This window comes from Corythoichthys intestinalis, chromosome 19 (genome assembly GCF_030265065.1).
Source record: "Corythoichthys intestinalis isolate RoL2023-P3 chromosome 19, ASM3026506v1, whole genome shotgun sequence".
Lineage (NCBI taxonomy): Eukaryota > Metazoa > Chordata > Actinopteri > Syngnathiformes > Syngnathidae > Corythoichthys > Corythoichthys intestinalis.
Window position 1 is genome coordinate 400,071 of NC_080413.1, and position 20,877 is coordinate 420,947.

General features: G+C 45.5%; 1 protein-coding gene across 13 annotated transcripts in view; it reads left to right on the forward strand.

Moving 5' to 3' along the window:
• The window catches only part of afdna (afadin, adherens junction formation factor a), a 67,326-nt gene extending 49,960 nt beyond the window's left edge, over positions 1 to 17,366 (forward strand). For 4 of the 13 annotated variants that reach the window (XM_057822206.1, XM_057822208.1, XM_057822210.1 and 1 more), the window contains 16 exons: positions 3,817 to 3,882; positions 3,952 to 4,025; positions 4,187 to 4,305; positions 4,374 to 4,574; positions 4,636 to 4,727; positions 5,188 to 5,370; positions 5,438 to 5,564; positions 5,802 to 6,162; positions 6,229 to 6,446; positions 7,501 to 7,739; positions 7,801 to 7,980; positions 9,166 to 9,204; positions 10,280 to 10,417; positions 12,019 to 12,535; positions 15,506 to 15,590; positions 16,632 to 17,366. In XM_057822206.1, coding sequence (XP_057678189.1) covers positions 3,817 to 3,882; positions 3,952 to 4,025; positions 4,187 to 4,305; positions 4,374 to 4,574; positions 4,636 to 4,727; positions 5,188 to 5,370; positions 5,438 to 5,564; positions 5,802 to 6,162; positions 6,229 to 6,446; positions 7,501 to 7,739; positions 7,801 to 7,980; positions 9,166 to 9,204; positions 10,280 to 10,417; positions 12,019 to 12,535; positions 15,506 to 15,590; positions 16,632 to 16,806 — 2,814 coding nt within the window. In that variant the 3' untranslated portion in view covers positions 16,807 to 17,366. The remainder of the gene's footprint in view (positions 1 to 3,816; positions 3,883 to 3,951; positions 4,026 to 4,186; positions 4,306 to 4,373; positions 4,575 to 4,635; positions 4,728 to 5,187; positions 5,371 to 5,437; positions 5,565 to 5,801; positions 6,163 to 6,228; positions 6,447 to 7,500; positions 7,740 to 7,800; positions 7,981 to 9,165; positions 9,205 to 10,279; positions 10,418 to 12,018; positions 12,536 to 15,505; positions 15,591 to 16,631) is intronic. The other 9 variants (XM_057822212.1, XM_057822214.1, XM_057822207.1 and 6 more) reach the window with 9 other exon arrangements.
• The last annotated feature ends 3,511 nt before the right edge of the window (positions 17,367 to 20,877 follow it).

Sequence of the window (20,877 nt, forward strand, 5' to 3'; positions counted from 1 at the left end):
CAGGAAAGATCAGGTAAGACGCCGCCACCGATGAACTCTTCGACGACAATAGACGTCTCGTCATTTGTATCGCTAGTAGACGTCCGATCCGTTTGAAATGGGAGGGCGCCTCTTTTTTATTGGCATATCCTTTTTAAGAAATGAAATATTAAAAAACATCAATTAAATAAAGGTTATTTTTTTACTTCTAAGCAAAAGGGATACTTACTCATTAAAAAAAAATGTTTTTTTGGTCAATGAAATTTTTTTTTTTTTTTAATCATAAAAACATTGCCAATAAAAATGTTTTATGATGACATTTTTAACATTTTTTCCAGATTGTTTTCAATTTTTGTTCTATTAAATAAAATAAGTGTTAAAAAATATAATCTTTACTTTTCTTCTTAAGGTTAAAAAACGGCAAATATATAGAATAAATGAATATTGACTATGAAGAGGCTAAAAAGGGGGATTTTTAAAGTCAACGATGTCCATCAACGAATTGTGGAATAGTTAGTGATTTATTTGATGATCAATTGGTCGATTGTCTGTTGTTGGCGGCAGCCTCGTTTGTGCTCATCTCAATGTAGATTATGTGAATTTGAAGGTCGGAGGTCAGGTTGAATGAAGCGCAGATGTTCTGCCCGGCGCTGTTTGCACTGTCAGAGACGCTTGGCTAATGATTCAACTGCTCTGCACACAAACTGCACCATCTGTACTTGGCAATATATGACACAAAAAAAGGAGTTGGTGGCTAAAGAATATTTTTTTGGTCTTATTCCCCGTATTGAAATCAAAAATGAATGGAGGCCAAAGAATACCTAACCAAACGCTAACATCAAGCTAGTGGTTGTTTTGATACACACTTGTTTGCCTTGCTTTGTTTCGCCACAAAACTTGAACTAGGAGTCAAAATCAACAATTTCAAGACAAGATGTGTTTTTTTTTTTTAAATAATATGTTATCAAAAACTAGTTGTTTTGCGAGTACACAACTGGATTTATGATGAATTCCACACCAAACTTAACCCAGTGGTAAAAATGAACCATTTCCTTTATAATGTTTTTTGCTAATTAATATTGAACGTCCATTCGCCCCTCCCACCAAGTCAAAAATGGATTGGATGTCTGGTACCGCCAATAGCAGCAAAAGAGTTAAACGGGGAGTTGAAATAAAAACAAAAAAACTATTTAAAGAACCCCCAAACACAACCTCTGTTTAGTCGGACATCAAGTGCAGAAACGATAAGAGAATGCCAAAAGTGAGCGTCATTGAAGTCTCGCTAGTGTTTGTTTGTTTGTTTATTTGGCTGGAACAAGCGCAACAATAGCTCGGTTGGAAAAAGCCCCGCCCGCGTGGTAGGCAACAATGAGGGGGATGTCTGATTTCCGACTTGATGCATTTCTCCCCCCTCAGCCTGACTGTCGCGGCGGTCTTAATGGAAAGTCGGGCTTGTAGGCGTGCATGAAAAGAAGAAGGGGGGAAAGAAGAAAAAAAAAAAGCCTCGGGCCAAGACGGGTTCCTGTTTGAACACGCAACGCAAATAGGCACAGGTGCGAGTTATCGTCGTGAACTCCCGGGTCGGGTCGGACTCCAGAATTCCCATGCGAAATGTGCTACTGTTAAACGCGCTTCATTTCCTGTCCGGGCGCCCAAAAGAAGAAAAAGCAACTCGGTGTGACATACTTCCAAATTTAGACAATGATTTCTTTGTGTGCGTCAGAGGATTCTTTTACATTTTGAAGAATTGTTGCGAGGTCACGAGAAGCGGGAAAAAAAAGGAAGAATTTATCGGCTACCAGTGAGAGAGAATACATTGGAAGCGGGAGGCAGGCGGTAAACGAACGACCCAAAACATTTACCCCCGCCCCCCCATTCATCAAATGCAAAAATCAGGCATGAAAATCTCTCACCTTTCGGCAAAATTTGCCATTTTTAAGTCAAAAAGGGTGACCTATTTGAATTTTGTAGATCGGAGGAGAGAGTTTTTAAAAATTACCTTATTGGCCTGAATATAAGACTGTGTTTTTTGCATTGTATTAAGACTGAAAAAGTGGGGATCGTCTTATATTCGCAGTCCAGACATTATACCCATTCACGACGCTAGATGGCTCCAGATATCATTGAAGCGAATGCTGAACTTGAGGAGTAATGTTCTGTCATGACAGATCTCAGCTACTCTCAAGTTTAACCAGTTTGCATTATTTTATTGCTATGTTTTTCCTTATTCAGATTTGTTTCAAGACTACAGTTAGACCTCACTTTGATGGTTAATGCAGTTATTGCAATTTTGTTGTTTGATTTATTTACATTTCAAAAACCAGAAGCCATTCATTTACGAATGTGATTGCACTTGAGTTTACATATTTAAATGTTCAGATATTAAGATTTGAATGAGGCAAAATAACATGCTTTTTCTTTCAAATATATTGTTATAATCATTTGTTTCAGATGTACTGTAATTATTTTCTGTATAAAAATGAATTTGGTGTTCAGAAAGTCTTTTTTTCAAACTTGAGTCTTGAAAAAGAGGGGGCTCGTCTTATGATCAGGGCCGTCTTATCTTCGGGCCAATACGGTATTATTATCACATGAATAACTTAGTAAGGGTGTGCCAAAAATCGATTATTATCTGTGCTCGTTATTTTTTAGAGCGAGAGTGGAAAAGAGATAGTTCGTTGCTTCTTGCGTTTCAATTGTCCAACATTAGCTTCAAGTCGTGTTCATTGGAAAATGTCCCTGGTGTGTTGTTAAGTCCCGTGTGCGTCTACAAGAGGTGAGTACGCGAACCCTCTTGGACTGTTTAGCCTTTATTGTTGTTGTTACTAGTTAGCGCTGAGCGCTATGCTAATTAGTGACTTTGCTAACATGTATTTCCATGTCGAGTTGTGCGTTCGTTGTTTGGTGGTGTACAAAAGTTACTCCGGAAGCAGAATGTGTAAAACCAAGATGAAGTACAGCAGTAACACTACAAACATGCGAAGTAGTACAAAAATCTGTGAAAACAAAGTATATAGGTGAAAAGAAGTCTCATTTCTAAAGACAGAAAATTTGGAATTCTTTCAACCAGTGTAAATTTTATTGTATTGTTGAGAGAAATAAGTACTGCTGTTTGAAACGGCTAATGTTTTTGCACCTCTTGTTTTGAAAAGGCACGTTGAGAAATACGTACTGCTTTTAAAATGGTTAATGATTTTGCACTTTCTTGTTTAAAAAAAAGCAGTTTGAGGGCAGCTTTTTGTTGAATGGGCATGTTTCCATCGTTCCTGTTGAATTATTAGGGTATTTTAAATAAATAGTGGACATAAATTTGTTTGGCTACTTTATTCATAAGTAATGTATGATGCATCGATAATCATGATCATTGTCAACATCGTGATCATCGTTCAATCATCGAATCGTAGGACCCTGAATCGTAATCGAATCGAATCGGGGGGGGGGGGTGCCTCCCGCAGAACGCTGAAACACGGTGTGGGTCGACGGAGCTCGATATTTTGTTGGGTTGTACGGTGTACCGGAACATATTTCCTCCACACCCTTCTAACCATTTTAACCCCTGACCCATTTTCATGCCTAATTATACGTAAAAATAAATAATAATTGATGATGTTAGGTGTGCTGTGAATTGAAATGGCTTTCTCACCAGTTTACGGCTAGTAAACAAATGGCAGCCAACGAGTTCAGCGGTGTCTGAACATGCACTTATTTATTATTAGAAGTAAACATTGTTTTTCAAAAATATGGTATCGGTACAACGTGTCCCGCCTGATACCACCCGGCCGGGTGTCCGGATGGGCATGAGGAGCCAAAATAACACGGTATGGTGTCTGGTCGCAGGGCGCCGGCCAGGAGAAACTGGGCATCTACATCAAGTCGGTGGTCAAGGGAGGAGCCGCCGACATGGTCGGTACATAGTTGCGCGGCGAGGTGAGGAAATTTGGCCGACGTAAACCCTTATTTGTTTGGGCGTAGGACGGGCGTCTGGCGGCCGGCGACCAGTTGCTGAGCGTGGACGGACGCAGCCTGGTGGGCCTGTCGCAAGAGAGGTGAGAGAGACGGAGCCTTCGCACGCCCCTCACAAAAGTCTGGGAATGCAAAGCAAATAAATGACGCCATTCAAAAGGCCGACTAAGCATTATTTTTCTTTCCTCGCACAGTGTATAATGAAATGAAATGACAATTCATTCACGCGCAATTCCTCGATTAGGGCGGCCGAGCTGATGACGCGGACGGGTTCGGTGGTGACGCTGGAGGTGGCCAAGCAGGGCGCCATCTACCACGGCCTGGCCACGCTCCTGAACCAGCCCAGCCCCGCCATGGCCCGAGGTAACCTCCGTCCCAAAAAAAAACAACTGACAAACGACTCTTGACCGAACGGGGCCCGGTCATCGCAGCCTCGGAGCGCGGGCGCGAGAAGAACGGCAAAATGCGGCCCAAGAGCGAAGGCTTCGAGCTGTACAACAACTCGGTGCAGAACGGCTCCCCGGAGAGCCCGCGGGCCGGCTGGGACGCCTACCCCGAAGCCAAGAAGATGAGCGGCGAGGACCGGCTCCTCAAGAACCGGGCCGACCACCGCTCCAGTCCCAACGTGGCCAGTGAGAGATTTTGGCCGCCGCCGCCGCCTCTCCCTGGCCGTTTTGACCGCTCTCTCCTCAGATCAGGGCCAGAGTCCCGCCGGCAAAACCGTCTATCCTGCCGGTCCCGGCGCCAAAATCACCTCCGTCTCCACCGGCAACCTGTGCGCCGACGTGAGTTATAAAAAAAAGTCTATCACTGTCAATGGCTACAAAACTTTTATTATTGTTAAAGGAAAATCATAAAAACTGTTATTTCAATGAAAAATGACATCATTTCTATTATTTTTAGCATGGTCACCCACTGCCAGTTACAGTCTGCCTTTTTACATTCGTTGAACATCTATGGACTTTTAATTATTGTATGAAATATATTTAAAAAGCTTAAAAATAAAGAAATCCTAACTTACAGTATGTTTTTTTAATTGGTAAATCATTGCCAGATCTACCTACCTATCTGTATTTTTTTTTTAATAAATAAAAAAAAAAAAAAAAAAAAAAAAAAAAAGGGTCACTCACTCCCAACTACTGCCATTTTAATTGAAACTGTTGAAAGTCTTTAAAAAAATGAATAAAAGTTCCCATAAAATCTCTATTTCCATAAAAAGGTTAATATATATATATTTTTTTTTAGGACGAGCCTTCGCCCCCGCGTCCGGAGGCGTACCCCATCCCCACGCAAACCTACGCCAGGGAGTACTTCACCATCCCGGCGTCCAAGAGCCAGGACCGCGTGGCGGGCCCCTCGCAGCACTGGCAGGTCACGGAGGACAGGGAGCGGCTCCCCTCGGCGGAGGGCGTCCACAACGGCGCGCAGGTCCGTCGTCGGGCGGCCCGTCCCGGCCGAAAGCTTCTTCGACACTTTGCTTTCTCCCCCGTTTTAGCGGGTCGACCGCTCTCAGGAGGACACGTACCCTCCGCCCGGGGTTCCGAGGCCGGACGAGCGCCCGCACCAACACTACCAGCAGGAATACCAGCACCGAGACGTGGACTACCACAGGGGTCCTCCGGGTATGAACTTGTGGGACAATACGTCCGATCGATTCCGACATGGCGGCAAAATGACATCGTCGGGATCGGGGAGATATTGATGGGTGGATAGGATTCGGTTCGTTTCAAGTCTACTAGTGATAAACTGGCAGCAGAAGGACGATAGGACGCCACACGATCAGACGTCTTTCTTCGTCGACGGCCGCAAAAAAGTTAACTGACGTTTTTTTCCCCGTTCTTGTTTTTTTCCGGGCGCAGAGCACTGGGTTCCTCAGCAGCAGGTTTCATCCTCGTTGGAGTCGTCCACGTCCAGCCAGGAGCACCTCAACTTCTCCTCCTCGTCCGGCAAGAACCAGAGGACGGGGCCGGGCCGCTGGAAGACGCCGCACCAGTCGGGGGCGACCCCGCCGGGGCCGCCGTCGCGCTCGGACTTGCCGCCGCCCCCTCCCCCGCCGCCGGCCTCCTACCCGGACGCCGCCTACGATCCGTACGAGGCCCGCGCCGAGATGCCTCCGCCGCCGCCGCCCGTTAACGCGGCCCAGCAAGCCGCCGACCGCAAGAAGCGCGAAGAGCAACAACGCTGGTACGAGAAGGAGAAAGCGCGTCTGGAGGAGGAGAGGTAGTCGTTATCCCCGCGCCCCGAATTTCCAAAAAGTCCCGAACGCCGCGCGCCGTATCCCCGCAGGGAGAGGAAGAGGAGGGAGCAGGAGCGCAAGCTTGGGCAGATCCGCGCCAATCCCGTCGTGCCCGTACCGCCTCACAACGGCGGCGTGCCGACGCACCACCCCCAGCAGCAACCTCCGGCCCCCGCGCACGCCTATAGTCAGCCGCCTCCCCCCTCCAGACCCGAGAAGCTAGCCAGCCTTCCCCGTTCGGCCGCGCCTCCCTCCGCCAACCCCCCAGGTAGAGTGCCCCGAGCCGGTTAAAGTAACTCATATGCGATGGCGTTACGTCGGCTTTAGGGATGCAACGATGCAGTCGAGTCGAGACTGTTTTCGATACGAGGGACACGATTTTCGGATCGCTTTTTAAAAAAAATTTAAATCATTGTCTGATTAAAAATTTAAAATTATGTTCTACTCAATATATACTTAAAAACTTAAACATAATAAGTATACGAATATATATTTTTTAGTTTCTTTGCACAACGCCCCTCCCCCCTCTGTCTTAGCAGAGAATGGGTTGACCCCGTTTTTGCGGGAAATGAAAATGTTTCATTGTTATAAACACGGCATATCGTCATTGATCGGGTGCGCAGAAAAGAAAAGAAAAAGAGATGAAGATCATTGAGGTGAATGAGAAAAAGTGATGGAAAAGTGAATTAGGGCTAAAGTTGGCTGTGGACGGTGATGTCGGTAAGTGAACAACAGCCGCTAACACTGAGCGTTTACATTGGCGATCACCGTGACCAAAGCCCGATTCGAGTCCGTCACCGGCCGCTTGTAGCCTATTGAGCAAGACGTGCTGTTCGCGTTGAGCCGAGGAGAGAGAAGGTGAGATCAGGGATACATGTTAGTCTGTGGGAAGGCTGAACAGACTCTGGTCGGGCGGCTGGATTTATCTTGGGTGTAGAACCCGCTGTGTATTATAGCAAATGCTAGAAATGTTTAGTTAGACTGTTTTGTTGCTTAGCGGGCTGGCATAGCACTCTCAGTTGTATAGTATTGTAGCCTACATGGGACAATAGATGGAAATTGTTTGTTTATATTGTCACATCACATTACAGTCTGTTAAATTTAACCATCCATCTTAAAAATAATTTGAAAATTTACACTGTCATTGCTTGCAAAGCGTTAAAAGTACTGTGTATGCAGGGGTGGGTATAATGGTCTTTTGTCCCCGGGCCTCAGCAAGTCATTTGACAGCCCTGAAACAGAGTATTGTTGCATCCCCAAATATTACAAGTTGGAAATGAATCATTACCACCCGTTGATCTGTGAGCATTTCCGCGTTTTAGCGGCTTATACGAACGAGCGTTCGGCAGGCGCCGACACGGTGATCCGAGACCTCCTGCCCCAGCAGCAGCCCCGCACCATCGAGCGACGGGACCTGCAGTACATCACCATCAGCAAGGAGGAGCTGACCGGCGACAGCCTCTCGCCCGACCCCTGGAAGCGGGACGCCCGCGAGAAGGCCGAGAAGCAGCAGCAGCTCCACATCGTGGACCTCCTGGACAAGGAGATCCAAGAGCTCCAGGTGGGCGCCCCTCGCCGGACGCGCTCCAAAGCCGCAAAGGTCTAAACGCTAACGTTGTCAGGGCAAAACGGAGCGCACGGCCGAGGAGAGCGACCGATTGCGTAAGCTGATGCTGGAGTGGCAGTTCCAAAAGCGACTGCAGGAGTCCAAACAGAGCGACGAGGACGAGGAGGAGGAGGACGACGAAGACGTGGACACCGCCATGATCGTGCAGCGGCTGGAGGCAGAGAAGCGAGCCAGGGTGAGCGCCGGCCGACGCGGGGGCGGGGCGGGAACAAGCCAAGCTAGCCAAGACCCAAAAAGCCATCCATATCACATGGGAATTGAGCTAGATGTTTTACGTAAACGTAACGTTGTAGTCAAAGGAGCCAGCGTGTACTTTGAAACAAACGCTCCATTTTCAACCCATTTGGTACGTTCTCAGCGTCAGAGATACAATAAATTAACTGCGTGATTAACCTTTTGAGGGACAACACCGCTATTCAAAAGTTGAAATTGAAGCCTCTTTCGGTCATTCAAAAAAAAAAAAATGAAGCCATCATTTTTTTTTTCAGGATTCATCTTTATCGTCTTATCGTTTTAATAACATTTTGTAATAAGCTACATGAATAAAAGCACAAATACACTCTGGTTACGGCCCCAAGTCTAAATAATAAAAGTCCATTTTTCATTGTATTTAACTCGCTGCGTGATGAATGCTCATCCTTAATTAAAAAAAAAAAAGAAATACATACACGAGCATATTTTATGTTTTTGAATAATATTTTCTGCTAAAAAAATGATTTGCCTTTTTTGAGAATTCCACTGTTCCAAGATGGCCGCCGACTACGTTTCTCATCTAGTTGTATTGACATGTGATATCTATGGAAAAAGGCGCTCCGGGAGGCGATGAATGTGCATCCGCAACACGCTTCTGCCATCGCTTCGCCACGCTCGGCTGCTTCCGCGCGATTGGCCGAGGGCGCTCGGGGGCGGCTCGGCTTCGTTTTTTTCGGAGGGAAAATAAAGCAGCCGGAGCGTTATGCGTTTGACATTGAAGGATTATCTGTCACTTTTACAATGTAAAATAAGATCATTTATCCTTTTTTTCCCCCTTTAAAAAAATATACTTTTTTTTTTCCCCCTTCCATTTTTCTTTTTTTCCTTTTTTTTTCTTCTTTTCAATAATTAGAAAACTAAATCAGACGATATTTCCTAGTAGCTCCTTGGCGGAATTATACGTCTATTGCCGTCATCGGCAGCCAAAAGTGCAGGCAATATTTTTGACTGGTGATTGTTGCTTCTAATTCCCAGCTCCCTCTTCCCTCCCTTGTTTTTTGCTAGTTGATGCATTCCCGTCCGCCCGCACTGGCCCCTCCCCCTTTCTTCCCCTCTCACGCTGTTACTCTTCTTCTTCTTCTTCTTCTTCCTTGTTGTCGTTGTGCAGCAGCAGACTGCTGTCCCAGCTATCTCTGTTCTAGACTTGGTATGTTGTTCCCGTTAATGATCCAAAGGCCGCCTCCCCGCCCGCTAACCCCGCCTCACTTCCGCTTGCCCCGCCCGCCGTGCATCCTTGTGATTGTGTTTAAGGAGGGCCTTCCTGTCGTGGTGTTTTTTTTTTGTTTGTTTCTTTGAAAGGCATTTGCTGCCGCGTTTCCATGCATGACCATCTATTCATACATACATCGGTGACGGTGCATGCGCGTGGTGTCGGTTAGGGTCGGGCGACGGCAAATTCAATTTTCTTCATTTGCAAAAGAAAAAACTGAGATGAATTACTGGAGTAGTTGTTGATTCAATTGCCGGTTGAATGGATGAATAACATTTTTTACAGATGGACTTATGTATTAGAATAGAACGTTGTCAACAATCAAATTTGACGTGGCACTCCAGTATAAAAATATATAAAAAAAAAGAATAAATAACAGGAAAATAGATACTCCTCCAAAGCTTTATGTATACAGCGGTACCTGGAGATACGAAAGCACCGGTACACGAAAAATTCATTTGCTGAAAATTTTTTCTAAGCAAAAAAATCATTCCCCCTACCACGTACTATGATAGATCTACGTTGAACTAGAAAGGTCAAAAAAGGAAAAAAGAGGAATAATAAACAGTAAGATGAAATGGCAAGCAACAGCCGCCCAAGTGAGCCGGAGCGGTCACGCAAGGCCGCCATGCCACGTCACGTCATCTGATGCGCCGATTGTCGAGCGAGCGAGACCCAAAAAAAAAAAAAATGGTGTCGAGTGCCTCTAGAGAGCGACGAAACATTACCAGTAAAGACGGGCGATCGGATGATGTGCGTGCCAATTTGATGCAATGTTTTGAGTGGCACTTTTGGAGGTCATGTTAAAAATGATCACGATACAAAAGCCGCTCCGCAACCGGTCCGTTTCGTATCTTGAGGTACTGCTGCTTGTTAAAAGTCAATCCGGGCATCGAGGGCTACGTCAACAAAAGCGGTCGAGCTCGCCCGGCCGGCTATTTGCATGCGCACGCCGCCGCCCCCCGGAGGCGCTGGAGGGAGCCGCGCTGACCGTCTCCTCCCCCCCTCTCAGTTGCAGGACGAAGAGCGTCGCCGCAAACAGCAGCTGGAGGAGATCCGCAAGCGCGAGGCCGACGAGCGCGGCAAACAGGAAGAGGAGCGACGCTGGCGGGAGGACGAGAGGGCCAAGCGGGAGGCGGCGGCGGAAAAGGTCCCTCTCACTGGAATTTCCTTCCCCGACGTCGATCGTTTCCGTGTCCTTTTATCACCGGGGCTATGAGCTATGGAGCTTATTTTTGACCAGACGAATCGATCGATCCAGTTAATTGACTGCGATTTTATCCTTTGCCGTTTATCACGAGTGTATGTCCGATTGATTTAAAGCAGAAGGGCCGGCCCTCCCTCTTTAAGTGGATCGGACACGTACTCGTGACAAACGCGTCGGAATGGACGGCAGAAACCCTTTCGTTGCCCCTACCGACACGGCCGCCTTGAGGCCACGTTACCCGTCAGTCGATACATTGCCGATCAAATGAAGTCAAAACCGGCTTATTTCTCAAGCCATTTTTAAAAGATCATCGGGTCCACGTCAAAGCGACTCGGCTCGCGAGACGTCCGATCCCTTTGAAGCCGAAGGGTTGGCGGCCGACGGATTCGAAAATGTTCTTCCTCTGGCAAGACTATTGAGTTTTATCGCATCGCATCGCATCCTATCTATTTGAAGCGGGAGGGCCGATTCGTCGCCAGACGGAGCTTCCCGCTTCAAACGGATCGGACCAATCGTCTAGTTGATGACGTTCGATCGTGGATGGAATATAGTTGCTTTTTCATGTGTGTGTGCGGACGTAGCCTATTGTTGTCTTATCATTTGATCATCATTTGAGTTGCACGTCCCGTGCGATGGCGCTCGGCTCGCTCACCTCCGGCATGTTTGTGGTCATGTCAAAAGTCATTTGTTTTGTCGCATTGACGATCCCCGCCCGCCTCCCGCATACATTCTCCATTTTCATCGACCATTTGAAGTGTCTTCCTGAAGAGAAAATCACCATTTGGCATCTAAGCAACAGCTCCAGAGAAAATGATTTCTTTCCGTTTTGAAAAGTCATTTCAATTCAAATCAAATACCGTTGTTTTCCAGTTGCTTTAAACTCGGTTTTTTGCGTTCGTCATTCAAACTGGATCCCAGTTTTTCAAATCCCTCTATTACTTTTTAATAATAATAAAAAAATACTTAACTCATTGGCTACCATTGACCGCAATGGTTGTCAAATCTGCTATAAAGTAGATTTTTTAAAAAATATATATTTCGCTTCTTTTTCAATTAAAAAAATGCTAAAAAAGATATTTTGGTTTGAAACATTTTTTTAAATGACACATATTAAGGTCAATAAAGAGATTTTCCCGTTTGTTTTTTATTTAAAATATTTTTTAAATTGAACAAAAAAATGTACTGCCCCCTATTTTTTTTTTCAATAAAAAATGCATTTTTTTATGTGTTAATACTTGGTACGATAGACCCATCAGTTTTGAATGACGCACCCAAAAATAAGTCGTCAGACCTAAAAGGACGGAAGAGCCGTAACCGTCGGAGCCACGAGTTCCAGACCTTTGGGTGTCGTCGATAGGCAAATACGTCGACGTCCAATCAAATGAGTTTATGACGGCCGCTCCGTTTGAAGCGGGAACGCCCGCAAAGGTCCCGCCCGCGTCAAACGAATCGGCCGCAAAGAGGTTGAAAATTGCGCGCGACGTGACGGAGGTGAGCACCGCGGGCGAGCTAACGGGTTGTGGTGGTGGTCGTCCCCCCCCTAGAGGAGGCAGGAGGAAGAGTACTACGCCCGCCTGGAGGCGGAGCGGCGCCGGCAGCACGAGGAGGCCGAGCGCAAGCTGCTGACGCCGGACGAGCCGGCCGGTCTGTATCGGCCCCCGCTGCCCAAGGACTACCGGCCCCCCGCCCCTTCCTCGCACGACCCTACTAACACCCCCCCGCCGCCCCCGCAGAGAAACGCCTCCTACCTCAAAACGCAGGCGGCCTCCCCCGACACCCTCTACACGGCCAAATTCGTGGCCTACGCCGACGACGAGGAGGACGAGGAGGAGGGCGGAGGGCAGTCAGGTCAGCCCCCGCCCGCCCGCCGCTCGTACGGCGACCTCCCGGCAGCGGCGGTGGCGGCGGCGCCCCGGGCCCGGCCGCCGCCGCCCGCCGCGCGCAAACCCCGGCCGCTCTCGGACGGCGTCTTCCTGTCTAGTTCCTTCCGGCCGCCCGTCCGCAACAACTCCAACAGTACGGGGCCGCCCCCGCTCCCCGCCAAGCCCGGCGCGGTCAAAGGTAGAAGCGTCCTTCTAGTCTCGTAGCTCCTCCTCCTCTTCTTCTTCATCTTTGAACGCCCGACAAGCCCCCGACACACAAAAGCTTCTCGTGAGCAGGTCTCAAACGGGTGGCCCGTGGGCCCGCCAAAGTAAATCACGTGTGACGTGTTTCTAGCTTACCTCAAAAAAAAAATTTTTTTTTGTAGTCCCCGATGAAAATTGGAGATCAGATATTAGTTTTTTTTAAAACAAAATTTATGGAAAATTTTAATTTAAAAAAAAAAAAAAAATTCTAATTTTTTTTAATTCCAAAATTGAGTTTTGATTTTTAAGAAAAAAAATCAAATAACCAATTTCCTCTTTTATTCTTTATTTATAAAATACCTGGATTAAAATGGCATAATTGTATTTGACAAAAAAATGGAGAATATTTTCCCCCTAACCCTTTTTAAATATCTAAAGCAGTGGTCTCCAAACTATTCCACATAGGGCCACGGGCAGTGGGTGCAGGATTTCACTCCTTTTCACCAATCTGGTGTTTTAGAAGTGTAATCAGTTGATTGCAGTCAGGTGCTGCTTGTTTTAGTAGAAACCACATTGGTTAAAAGGTCCGCGCTTGATCGGTATGACCAAAAACCGGGACCCACGGCGGGCCTCGACGACCGGTTTGGAGACCTCTGATCTAAAAATAAATGGATAAAAAGTTGTTTTTTTAAAATGACACCAAGTACTGACTTTTTGCTCATTAAATGTGTATATATGGATAAAAATGAAAAAGAAAAGATTTGTTTCGTTTGAAAGAAAAAAATCAAAAGCCCGGTCCTCTTTAGCCAAGGGTTCATTTTTTTGTGTGTAGGGTCGGCTTGGCTGGAAATGTTCCTCCTCCCACTTTGGCAGCCAATCAAATAGACGGTGATGGTTTCTTTTAGCGGTCAGGGTGGTTTTTCTCCTTCCCTTCCCTTCCCTTCCCTTCCCTTCCCTTCCTCCTACTTTGGTCTCCTCCGAAACGCAAGAAAAAACCAGGGATAACCACGCCAATCGTCTTCCCGGAAGATGGACGGCGAGCCGGCCGGCCGTCGACGGACCCGTCATAGTACTGTTGGTGTTGTCGCTACCGCCGCTCGGGGCACGCGCGTCTCCGTCGCGCTCGTCTTTGTCTGCTGGCGACGGCTCGTGACAACCCCCCACCTAAAATGTTGCCTAAATCAGTGTTTGTCAACCTTTTCTGAGTCACGGCACATTTTACATTGGAAAAAATCTTGTGGCACACCACAAACCGAAAATGTTCCAAAATTCATTTCTGTACAGTATATTTAATTTTAAAATAATTTCTTATATTTACTCAGTGTGAAACTTGTGCCTGTTTAGATGAACACAAAGCAGGAATCATCGTCAACAGCTCTCAGTCTCGCTCTCTTTGTTATCATTTTTTATTGAAGTTAGGCTTGAAAAGCTCAGAATGATCAGACAGGGGGACTTTAGCAATGTCTTTAACCGCATCAGAGCCGAGCATCTCGCTGACAATAGCTTTTCAGCCAGGTAGTATTAAGGTCTTTGCCACAGTGTGCGACTTTGGATTAAGCAACAAGGTAAATGGCTTTGGGGGCTTTCTCATTTACCTGTGTAGTTTTTCTCGAAAAGTTGCCTGTTTTTTCTGTGTTTTCACAAAGGCCAACAAAATAGTCCATCAACTAGTTTTGAAATGACGGATGTTTCGTTTGGAGATGACATTTAGGATAGCTGCTCGTGTCACGTTCAAGAACTGCTCGGATTTCTAGCCGTCAGCCATTTTGCTGTCCTCGGCAATGTGTTAGAATAAAACACGGGGAGGATTGACGGTCGTCACGTATGGATAAAATGGAAAGGACAGGAAAGGTTGCAGATGGCTAGAAATCCGAGCAGTGATTGAACGTGACACTGGCAATACTTGGTTTATCTGGACACTACTGGAACTTTCTATCTAATCCTTCCTTCTTACTGCAACTCGGCACGTCGAATTAAAAAAAACAAAAAAAAACGATATAGGATAATTTCTCGCAGCACACCTGACGATCTCTCACGGCACACTGGTTGAAAAACACTGGCCTAAATAATGAAATGAAATAGAAGAAAGAACGGTGTCATTTTTGAAGAAAAAAAAATGAAAATCATTTTTCCTTCCCCAAATGTGACTTTGGACACCATTTTAGATGTTCATTTCTTGATGGGTCGGTTGACTACTTACGTGTAATATAGAGGCAAAAAATGAGCGGTGGAAAAGACGGCAGCAAACAAAGAGGAGCCGGACATTGCTTGTAGTCGGACCCGAGCGGGGCCCGTCCCACTAACTCCACCCCCGGCCTACCGAGCGCACGCCGACGGCACGATCGGCTCGACATCTTTTGCTATTTTTTTTTTTTCTTGAAACAAATTTGGGCTTTTGCTGCTGCTGCTGCTGCTGCTACTGATGCTGCTTGTTCCTCATCCAACTCCTCTTTCTTGTCTTCATCTTTGTGTGTTGTAATTCATTTCTTCACGGGAAGCCAGAAGTTGTGACGTGAATATTTTGTTTCCAAAATGATCTCATTTTGTTGTTCATTTTCATCCAAATCCAATCCACCATTCTTCTGGAAAAGATCTAGGGAGTTTCATGTCCGTCAAAACACTTAGCCGGATTAGACCGGTCCTATCCAGCTCCTTCCTCCAACACACCTGAATCGAATAATCATCATTTGATTCAGGTGTGTTCAAGGAGGGAGCCGGATAGGGGCACCCCTTGATTAGACAAATGGATATCTTTCTGACGTTCAAATGCTCTATTGACGTAAAGTGACACGAGCACCAGACACAAAAACGTAGTTGACGAAAGTGTCCATTTTGCATCACGACGGCGCTTTCCTTCCTTCCTTCCTTCCTTCCTTCCTCTCTTTTAACCTTGCGGCTCGCGCTTCTTTGCCGAGAACGGCCCGCGACGCCGACCGCTTCTGACCGGTGTGGCTTTCGCCCGCAGGATTTAATTCGTACACTGGAAAGTCGGCAGGAGTTGTAGGAGCCGCAGAATTGTATAAGGACCCCCAAGACAAATGGACCAAGAGGTGAGTTGCGCGCGCGATTCAATTCTTATTTCTGCCGCAAATGGTTTTTAATGACCGAAAACAATGGGGAAAAAGATTCATGTATTTTTCTTTTCATTTTGAAATGTTTCTATGGTTTGAGAACAGGGTTGAAACAAATCCAGCATGTACTTTTGTACTATTTTCTAGTCTATCCCTTGACTCCTGTTTGTTAAGCTCTCCAGTTTCCTTATACAGCGGTACCTCTGCATACGAAGTTCATTTGTTCCAGGGCCTTGTTTGTCACTCAAAATGGTCGTATGCCCAGCAGAATTTTTCCGTAAGAATGCATGATCATCCCATGAATTCGTTCCACAGCCAACACTTAATCCTTAACAAATGCTGCTGGTACTACTGCAAATGGCAATGACACGGAGCAAAACAAATAAATCACGAATAAAAATCTGAATAATCGTATTAATACCTGTAATAATGTAAGGAATGGGGTGTACCTGAACGCACCACGTGGCTGAATTGACAGAGGGAGGACGCTTACTTTCACTTTGATCGGCTGGGGCGGACAATAGGCATGTCGTGTTGCACAAGTTCTGAAATGAATGATTAAAAACCTGACGAAGCCGGAGACTTTTTGGCCACGTTACCGCAATAATAATTGACGCTTATGAAGACTGGCGGACGACCGTCGAGATTCTAGACATTCTACGGCGGTATTGTCGAGTCGGCCCACCGCGCTCATATTTTTGTATCGTTTCCATGGTGAAGCCTGGCCTTTTTCCTTTTTTTATTTTTTTTGCCACCTACGCGAACATTCTCGGAACCCGTGATGATTTGTCTCGCAAGAAAATCCGTTGCGCGTCAGTCTCGCGGGAAAACAAAGTAACTGCGGCGGGCGCCGTCATAAATCATCTTTCGAGCGTGTCGTCGGCCGTAGAAAGAAATGCCGAGTCAAATTTTTACGTCGAAAGGATCGCGTGTCGAAGCGGCCGTATGTCGAGGTACCGCTGTATTTGAAAGGACTGCAAGTCACAATACGTGATTTGTTTTCCTTCCGCTCGCACGCAGTCAGGAGCAGGAGAACATCCCCGGTGGCGGCGGCGAAACGGGCGGCGCCAACCCCGAGAGTTTGACGTTCAAGGAGCGCCAGCGCCTCTTCTCTCAGGGCAAGGAAGTGTCCAACAAGGTCAAGGCGTCGCGCAAGCTGATGGAACTGGAAAACGAGCTCAACACCAAGCAGTAACTCCTGCGGGCCCCGCCCCTCTTTCCTCTCCCTCCCTCAAGCACTGTACAAACCTTGTCATTCTATTTTTCTTGTCTCTGTTGCGGGAAGGGAGGGAGTCGTCCCCCCCCCCCCCCCCAATCGGAAGCTTTTAGCTCAGCGAGGTTTTAAGTTAGCTCTTTTTGACCCACTGATATTTTATCGGACTCATTTTTAATTGGTTCCGTTTCGTTTTTTGTTTTTTTTTGGGGGGGGGGGGGGGGGGCGTTTTAGGAAGCCTCAATCTCCAAGTGCACAACTTAAGTGTAAATACTTTTCACTCGGACTACTGTACAAGCTCAAAAACACTAACTATTATGATTAAAAGGTTTGACATTCACTAACGTTGTTTTTAATAAGTCCGTTTTTTTGTTTTGTTTTGGGAGCCGATCATTGGAGACGCGAAAAAAAATATATATTTTCCTCTTTGCGGACAAAGGAAGATTTTCAGCGTTTTGTCGTTCACTCGCGCATCACTTCCCGGTCAGAACGGAAGCCTGTTTTTTGTAAATGGTTATTAATAAATACAGATTTTCCAACAATCGGTGCGTCCGGTGTCATTATTGGCCGCCGTTGGTGCACGGGATTAGGGTTGCCGACCGTCCCTCGAAAAATGGAACGGTCCCGTATTCACATATAAAAGTAAGCCTCGTCCCGTATTAAATTTACGGGACAAAGCGCATCCCTTGTATGATGGTGAAAATCCATCTAGTGTTTTCTTTGTAGAACTGACGAATACTAGTATGGTGCCTTTCAACAGGGCTCTCCAAACTATTCCACATAGGGCAGTGGGTGCAGGATTTCATAACAAAATAAATAACTTCTCTGCTCTCCTTGTATGTTTATTCCCTTGCGCTAGTTTCTTGTCGCCGTCTCGACGGGTTAGTTGGCCGATTGGTCCACGCCGCTGTCCGTTTGCTGCGGCTTGCTCCGCCCTGGGAATTTGATCTGCCGAACGGTCACCAGACTCTATAGCTGGAACAGCGGTGAATCTGGCGTACCGGGCAAGCATCCCGCCGCCTCTCCGGCTTTCTGACCGCTCGTTTCGTCGATCGCTTGCCATGAGGAAAACTGAAAGACGACATAAGAGTGAAGTGCGAGTAAAAAGCATGTTCAAAATGATCATTTGTTCTGTGTGTACTTTTTCACTATTTGTACTACTGACACTACTGTGTCCTATCAATTTCTTTTGCATTTCCACATTATAGGAGTAATCATTCGCCAAACTTATTGCTGAGGGACTTTGAAAATCTACTTCAGTTTGCATATTTACATTTTTTTTAACAGCCAAACACAAAAAGGCTCAGGACCATAAGGGTTAAGTTATACAGATTTAAATTTGGCCTGACAGATGTTAATTTTTTGGGGGGTTTTTTTGTATTAAAAATACATTGCTGATCGTTTTTCATGTACTTACAGTGCCTTGCAAAAGTATTCGGCCCCCCTTGAACCTTGCAACCTTTCGCCACATTTCAGGCTTCAAACATTTCCATTTCCATGCCGCTTATTCCTCACGAGGGTCGCGGAGGTGCTGGAGCCTATCCCAGCTAACTTCGGGCAGTAGGCAGGGGACACCCTGAATTGGTTGCCAGCCAATCGCAGGGCACAAGGAGACACACAACCATTTACGCACACACTCACACCTAATAAAGATGTAAAAAAATTTTGTCAAGAATCAACAACAAGTGGGACACAATCGTGAAGTGGAACAAAATTTATTGGATAATTTCAACTTTTTTAACAAATAAAAAACTGAAAAGTGGGGCGTGCAATATTATTCGGCCCCCTTGCGTTAATACTTTGTAGCGCCACCTTTTGCTCCAATTACAGCTGCAAGTCGCTTGGGGTATGTTACTATCAGCTCAGTGAGGTTGGATGGAGAGTGTTTGTGAACAGCAGTCTTCAGCTCTTTCCACAGATTCTCCATTGGATTCAGGTCTGGACTTTGACTTGCCCATTCTAACACCTGGATACGTTTATTTTTGAACCATTCCATTGTAGATTTGGCTTTATGTTTTGGATCATTGTCCTGTTGGAAGATAAATCTCCGTCCCAGTCTCAGGTCTTGTGCAGATACCAACAGGTTTTCTTCCAGAATGTTCCTGTATTTGGCTGCATCCATCTTCCCGTCAATTTTAACCATCTTCCCTGTCCCTGCTGAAGAAAAGCAGGCCCAAACCATGATGCTGCCACCACCATGTTTGACAGTGGGGATGGTGTGTTCAGGGTGATGAGCTGTGTTGCTTTTACGCCAAACATGTCGTTTTTCATTGTGGCCAAAAAGTTCAATTTTGGTTTCATCTGACCAGAGCACCTTCTTCCACATGTTTGGTGTGTCTCGTGGCAAACTTTAAACCAGACTTTTTATGGATATCTTTGAGAAATGGCTTTCTTCTTGCCACTCTTCCATAAAGGCCAGATTTGTGCAGTGTACGACTGATTGTTGTCCTATGGACAGACTCTCCCACCTCAGCTGTAGATCTCTGCAGTTCATCCAGAGTGATCATGGGCCTCTTGGCTGCATCTCTGATCAGTTTTCTCCTTGTTTGAGAAGAAAGTTTGGAAGGACGGCCGGGTCTTGGTAGATTTGCAGTGGTCTGATGCTCCTTCCATTTCAATATGATGGCTTGCACAGTGCTCCTTGAGATGTTTAAAGTTTGGGAAATCTTTTTGTATCCAAATCCGGCTTTAAACTTCTCCACAACAGTATCTCGGACCTGCTTGGTGTGTTTCATAATGCTCTCTGCACTTTAAACAGAACCCTGAGACTATCACAGAGCAGGTGCATTTATACGGAGACTTGATTACACACAGGTGGATTCTATTTATCATCATCGGTCATTTAGGAAAACATTGGATCATTCGGAGATCCTCACTGAACTTCTGGAGTGAGTTTGCTGCACTGAAAGTAAAGGGGCCGAATAATATTGCACGCCCCACTTTTCAGTTTTTTATTTGTTAAAAAAGTTGAAATGATCCAATAAATGTTGTTCCACTTCACGATTGTGTCCCACTTGTTGTTGATTCTTGACAAAAAAATTCAATTTCATATCTTTGTTTGAAGCCTGAAATGTGGCGAAAGGTTGCAAGATTCAAGGGGGCCGAATACTTTTGCAAGGCACTGTATATTACTGTACTACCAAATCATTGCATTTTGAGTAAAATTTATTTTTAAAAAATTACTTCACATACAAAAAAATAAAGGTCTAATAATAAAAATCATTAATTATATATATATATACGTATACAACATTAAATAATTAATAATAAAAAGGTTTTTGCGCTGGCCGTCTCTACCAATGAGGTGTCCCCTCCTTCAGGGAGTTGGCAACCCTAGTCATGATTCACAGTAGAGGTGTGCCATCTTGGGCACCCCACGATTGTATTCAATTCCGATTCAGGGTGCTACCATCTGCTTATTAAACGATAATCGCGGTTATCGATGCATCGTACATTACTACTTAATACAGTAGCCAAACAAATTTATGTCCGTTATTCATTTAAAATATCCTAATGATTCAACAGGAATGATGGTGCCTTAAGCTGCCTTTTACATGTATTTTTTTACAAGAAAGTGCAAAAACATGAACCATTTTAAAGGGAGTGCTTATTACTGTCAACAATATAATGTACACAGGTGGAATGAATTTCACATATTCTGTAAACAAAGTGCTCTAAGAAATAAAACTTCTTTTCACCAATATCTTTTGTTTTCACAGAATTCTGTACTATTTCGCATGTTTGTAGTGTTACTGCTGTACTTAATAGTGGTTTTACATGTTCTGCATATGAAATACATGTTAGCTAATTACCTAAGCGCTCGGCGCTAACTATTAACATCTCAAAAACAACAACAGTAAAGGCTAACAGTACAAGAGGGTTTGTGTACTCACCTCTTAGGACATTTTTCAATTGTAATGCCTTAAAACTGCTGCTGGACATCTCAATGACAAGGAGCAACGAACAATCTCTCTTCCCCTCTTGCTCTAAAAAAAATAAAAATAAAAAACTTGCGCACAAAGTCGCGCTTCTGTACTTCGTACACAAATTTAT